Source organism: Rutilus rutilus (genome assembly GCF_951802725.1).
Source record: "Rutilus rutilus genome assembly, chromosome: 11".
In the NCBI taxonomy this organism is placed as follows: Eukaryota; Metazoa; Chordata; class Actinopteri; order Cypriniformes; family Leuciscidae; genus Rutilus; species Rutilus rutilus.
This window is the reverse complement of record NC_140216.1, coordinates 43,883,531-43,889,657: the sequence shown is the minus strand read 5'-3', so window position 1 is coordinate 43,889,657 and position 6,127 is coordinate 43,883,531. Positions and strand designations below refer to the sequence as shown.

At 40.3% G+C, this 6,127-nt stretch overlaps 1 protein-coding gene across 1 annotated transcript; it reads right to left on the bottom strand.

Annotated features, from left to right (window-relative positions):
* Positions 1 to 717: 717 nt before the first annotated feature.
* On the bottom strand, positions 718 to 4,568 carry LOC311299630 (putative RNA-directed DNA polymerase from transposon X-element). Its single transcript, XM_084423319.1, has 2 exons — positions 1,918 to 4,568; positions 718 to 1,719 (listed from the first exon to the last, which is right to left on the bottom strand). Exons 1-2 carry the CDS (start codon positions 3,824 to 3,826, stop codon positions 920 to 922), a joined length of 2,709 nt encoding a protein of 902 aa, XP_084279445.1. The 5' UTR covers positions 3,827 to 4,568; the 3' UTR covers positions 718 to 919.
* Positions 4,569 to 6,127: the final 1,559 nt, after the last annotated feature.

Sequence of the window (6,127 nt, the reverse complement as noted above, 5' to 3'; positions counted from 1 at the left end):
TATCTATCTATCTATCGTTCCATCGTTCTATCGTTCTATCGATCTATCTATCTATCGTTCTATCGTTCTATCTATCTATCTATCTATCTATCTATCTATCTATCTATCTATCTATCTATCTATCGTTCTATCGTTCTATCTATCGTTCTATCTATCTATTGTTCTATCTATCTATTGTTCTATCTATCTATCTATCGTTCTATCGTTCTATCGTTCTATCTATCTATCTATCTATCTATCTATCTATCTATCTATCTATCTATCTATCTATCTATCTATCGTTCTATCTATCTATCTATCGTTCTATCTATCGTTCTATCTATCTGTCTATCGTTCTATCGTTCTATCTATCTATCTATCGTTCTATCTATTGTTCTATCTATCGTTCTATCGTTTTATCTATCTATCTATCTATCTATCTATCTATCTATCTATCTATCTATCGTTCTATCGTTCTATCGTTTTATCTATCATTCTATTTTTCTATCTATCTATCTATCTATCTATCTATCTATCTATCTATCTATCTATCTATCTATCTATCTATCTATCTATCTATCTATCTATCTATCGTTCTATCTATCGTTCTATCTATCTATCGTTCAATCGTTCTATCGTTCTATCGATCTATCTATCTATCTATCTATCTATCTATCGTTCTATCTATCGTTCTATCTATCTATCGTTCTATCTATCTATCTATCTATCTATCTACATTTACATTTACATTTAGTCATTTAGCAGACGCTTTTATCCAAAGCGACTTACAAATTAGGACTAAATAAAGCGAGTCATCATGAAGAGGCAAAAACAACAACAACGCAAGAAGTGCTCAGAATACAAAGTTCAGGCATTATTCAGAGTAGCATAAGTCTGATAAGTGATGTTTCAAAGGATTTTTTTTTTTTTTTTTTTTTTTTTATGAGGTTAAGTGCTCACGGAAGAGATGGGTTTTCAGCTGTTTTTTGAATGTTGCCAGTGATTCTGCATTCCGGATGAGGCCGGGGAGAGCGTTCCACCAGCATGGAGCTGTGAATGAGAATGTTCTGGAAAGTGATTTTGTGGCTCTCTGTGATGGAACCACGAGACGTCGCTCGTTGATCGATCGTAGGCGTCTGGTAGGGATGTAGACTCGTAGGAGTGAGTGAAAATAGTAGGGAGCTGAGCCTGTGATAGATCTGTAGGCAAGCGTCAATGCCTTGAACTTGATGCGAGCAGCGAGAGGTAGCCAGTGCAGAGAGATGAACAGAGGAGTGACGTGGGCCCTCTTGGGCTCGTTGAAGACAAGACGAGCTGCAGCATTTTGGATCATCTGTAGAGGTTTTGTTGCACATGCTGGAAGTCCGGCCAAAAGAGCATTACAGTAGTCAAGCCTAGAAATGACCAGGGCCTGGACCAGAAGTTGTGTTGCATGCTCAGTTAGGAAAGGCCTGATCTTCCTGATGTTGTGCAGTGCAAACCTGCATGATCGAGCTGTCTTTGAAATGTGATCTGTGAAGGACAGCTGGTCATCAAGCGTTACTCCGAGATTTCTGACCGACCTTGATGGGGTGATTGATGATGACTCTAGCTGGATGGTGAAGTCGTGTTGTATAGACGGATTGGCAGGGAGGATGAGAAGCTCAGTCTTTGCCAGGTTGAGCTGCAGGTGATGTTCCTTCATCCATGTGGAGATGTCCGCCAGACAGCTTGAGACCCGTGCAGCTACTGTGGGATCATCTGGTTGAAACGAGAGGAAGAGCTGTGTGTCATCAGCATAGCAGTGGTAGGAGAAGCCGTGTGCCTGTATGATGTGTCCCAGTGATGTAGTGTAGATGGAGAAGAGGAGGGGACCAAGAACTGAACCCTGGGGAACCCCTGTGGTCAGTTGATGTGCTCTGGATACCTCACCTCTCCATGCGACCTTGAAGGACCTACCTGTGAGATAGGACTCAAACCAGTGGAGTGAAGTTCCTGTGATGCCCAGTGATGAGAGGCTGGACATAAGGATCTGATGATTCACAGTGTCGAAGGCAGCAGACAGATCCAGGAGAATGAGGACTGAGGACTTGGAAGCAGCTTTAGCGATCCGTAGGGCTTCTGTGACTGACAGTAATGCAGTTTCTGTTGAATGCCCTTTCTTGAAGCCAGATTGGTTGACATCCAGCTGGTTGTTTAGAGACAAAAAGGATGTTATTTGGTTGAAAACAGCTCTTTCAAGTGTCTTCGCAATGAATGGTAGGAGGGAGATAGGTCTGTAATTCTCTACAGATGATGTGTTTAGTGTTGGTTTTTTAAGCAGTGGAGTGACCCGAGCCTGCTTGAATGCTGTAGGGAAGGTGCCAGTATGGAGGGATGAGTTGATTATGTGTGTGAGTGATGGTAGAAGTGTCGGAGAGATGGCTTGTAGAAGGTGTGATGGGATGGGGTCTAGAGGGCAGGTGGTAGGATGACTGGAGAGGAGAAGTGTAGATACTTCATCCTCGGTTAGCGAGGAGAAGGAGAACAGTGGGATATTGGCTGTGGAAGCGGTCAGTCTGGGTTCCTGTGTGTGTGGAGCTGAAAACTGACTGCTGATAGATGTTGTTTTGTTGGTGAAGAAGTTCGCAAAATCGTCAGCAGTTAAGGAGGAGGAGGGTGGTGGTGGAGGTGGGCAGAGGAGAGAGTTGAATGTCTTGAAGAGTGAACGTGTGTTGGAGGAGCTGTTGATCTTGTTGTGGAAGTATGAAGATTTTGCAGCATGAACATCCACAGAAAAGGAAGAGAGGAGAGATTGATACATACTCAGGTCAGATGCGTCTTTTGATTTGTGCCATTTCCTCTCCGCTGCCCTAAGTTCAGTCCGGTGTTCCCGAAGAACCTCAGATAACCAGGGGTTAGGGGGAGTAGCACGTGCTGGCCTGGAGGAGAGAGGGCAGATAATGTCTAGAGAAGAGGTTAGAGTGGAGCATAAGGTGTCCGTTGCTGTGTTCACATCCAGAGATGAGAATTGTGAGGGTGGGGGAAGAGAAGATGACACGGCAGAGGAAAGATGGGAGGGAGAAAGTGAGCGCAGGTTTCGCCTGAAAGTGACTGGTGGGGGTGTTGGTGGTGAAGGGGTAGAGAGATGTAGACTGAAAGTAATGAGGAAGTGATCTGAAACATGGAGAGGTCTCACCAGGATGTTGTCTGTGATGCAATTGCGTGTGTAAACCAGGTCCAGTTGGTTGCCTGATTTGTGAGTACCTGTGGTGATGAGTCGTTTGAGATCGAAAGAGGCTAGGAGAGAGGTGAAGTCTGTTGCATGCGGCTTTTCGAGATGGATGTTGAAGTCACCAAAGACTAGAAGTGGGGTGCCGTCCTCAGGGAAAGTGGACAGCAGCACATCCAGCTCATCTACAAAGTTTCCCAGCTGACCAGGGGGACGATAAATGACTACAATATGGATCTTAATGGGAGTTGTAAGTGTAATAGCATGATATTCAAATGAGTTGTTGTTGCATAGAGAAGAGAGTGCGGAGTATTTGAAATTGTTAGAAACGAGGAGCCCTGTTCCCCCACCTCTCCCAGACTGGCGAGGGGAGTGAGAGAAGGAGAAATTGCTAGAGAGAGCAGCAGGGGTTGCTGAGTTTTCTGGACGAATCCAGGTCTCAGTCAAGCCCAAGATACTAAGAGTAGAATGAGATGCGAAGGCTGGAATGAAGTCAGCTTTATTGACTGCTGACTGACAATTCCATAGACCCACGGAAAGAGAGAGTGGAGTGTGTGAGGATGAGAGAATTGGACGCAGATTGGCAGTATTGCGTTGTCTTTTGCGCGCGATGAAGGGGCGTTGGCGAGAGATCACAGTAATGTGTTGAAAGCACATGTTGATTAATGTCAACAATAAGATAAGAGAGGGAAGGAGAGGGGAAAAGGAGATACGTAAGTGCCTTTCTAGTGTCCTTGCTCGGTGGAGTCGCGCAGGTAGAGTCGCTGGTCTTTACCCGAGTCGGTCTTCACACGAGGAGGCTGAGCACGAGAGCTGAACGCTTCCGCTGACGCTTCCGCGACAGCGCGCAAATTACATAGTTATACAGATAATGCTTCACCGCTTGAGTGAGTACAGCTGTTTCGCTCGGGCAATTAAGTCAAATAACGTGACAATGTGCCGAATCGAAACTGCTGAGAGCAAATAAGGCTTAAGTGCAAATTAGACTGCAATATTAATTTTCACTCGCGGCTTTTGTTTAATGTAGTCAGCGCGTCTACTCAAATACAGAATTATGTGAAGTTTAAAAATTGAAAATAAGCAGAGAATCGAAAATGGCCTTACCTTGACTAAAACACAACACTTAAATGACAGGAAAACTGAGTAGTCCAGAAAAACACTTGCGTGCGCGTTCGTTGGGGTGCCTCTTATGCTGAACGCTGGTCCTGACGAATGACCTTAAGTTCCTCTATTTATAACTGTTCCTACAGATGCTGTTTCGCTCGGGCAATTAAGTCAAATAACGTGACAATGTGCCGAATCGAAACTGCTGAGAGCAAATAAGGCTTAAGTGCAAATTAGACTGCAATATTAATTTTCACTCGCGGCTTTTGTTTAATGTAGTCAGCGCGTCTACTCAAATACAGAATTATGTGAAGTTTAAAAATTGAAAATAAGCAGAGAATCGATCTATCTATCTATCTATCTATCGTTCTATCGTTCTTTCTATCTATCGTTCCATCGTTCTATCGTTCCATCGATCTATCTATCTATCGTTCTATCGTTCTATCGTTCTATCTATCTATCTATCTATCTATCTATCTATCTATCTATCTATCTATCTATCTATCTATCTATCTATCTATCTATCTATCTATCGATCTATCGTTCTATCTATCTATCTATCTATCTATCTATCTATCTATCTATCTATCTATCTATCTATCTATCTATCTATCGTTCTATCTATCGTTCTATCTATCGTTCTATCTATCGTTCTATCTATCTATCGTTCTATCTATCGTTCTATCTATCGTTCTATCTATCTATCTATCTATCTATCGTTCTATCTATCGTTTTATCTATTGTTCTATTTTTCTATCTATCTATCTATCTATCTATCTATCTATCTATCTATCTATCTATCTATCTATCTATCTATCTATCGTTCTATCTATCTATCTATCTATCTATCTATCTATCTATCTATCTATCTATCTATCTATCTATCTATCGTTCTATCTATCTATCGTTCTATCGTTCTATCTATCTATCGTTCTATCTATCTATCGTTCTATCTATCTATATATCTATCTATCTATCTATCTATCTATCGTTCTATCTATCGTTTTATCTATTGTTCTATTTTTCTATCTATCTATCTATCTATCTATCTATCTATCTATCTATCTATCTATCTATCTATCTATCTATCTATCTATCTATCTATCTATCGTTCTATCTATCTATCTATCTATCTATCTATCTATCTATCTATCTATCTATCTATCGTTCTATCTATCTATCGTTCTATCGTTCTATCTATCTATCGTTCTATCTATCTATCGTTCTATCTATCTATATATCTATCTATCTATCTATCTATCTATCTATCTATCTATCTATCTATCGTTCTATCTATCGTTCTATCTATCGTTCTATCTATCTATCGTTCTATCTATCGTTCTATCTATCGTTCTATCTATCTATCTATCTATCTATCGTTCTATCTATCGTTTTATCTATTGTTCTATTTTTCTATCTATCTATCTATCTATCTATCTATCTATCTATCTATCTATCTATCTATCTATCTATCTATCTATCTATCTATCTATCTATCTATCTATCTATCTATCGTTCTATCTATCTATCTATCTATCTATCTATCTATCTATCTATCTATCTATCTATCTATCTATCTATCGTTCTATCTATCTATCGTTCTATCTATCTATCGTTCTATCTATCTATCGTTCTATATATCTATCTATCTATCTATCTATCTATCTATCTATCTATCTATCTATCTATCTATCTATCTATCTATCTATCTATCTATCTATCGTTCTATCTATCTATCGTTCTATCTATCTATCTATCTATCTATCTATCGTTCTATCTATCGTTCTATCTATCTATCGTTCCATCGTTCCATCGTTCTATCGATCTATCTATCTATCTATCTATCGTTCTATC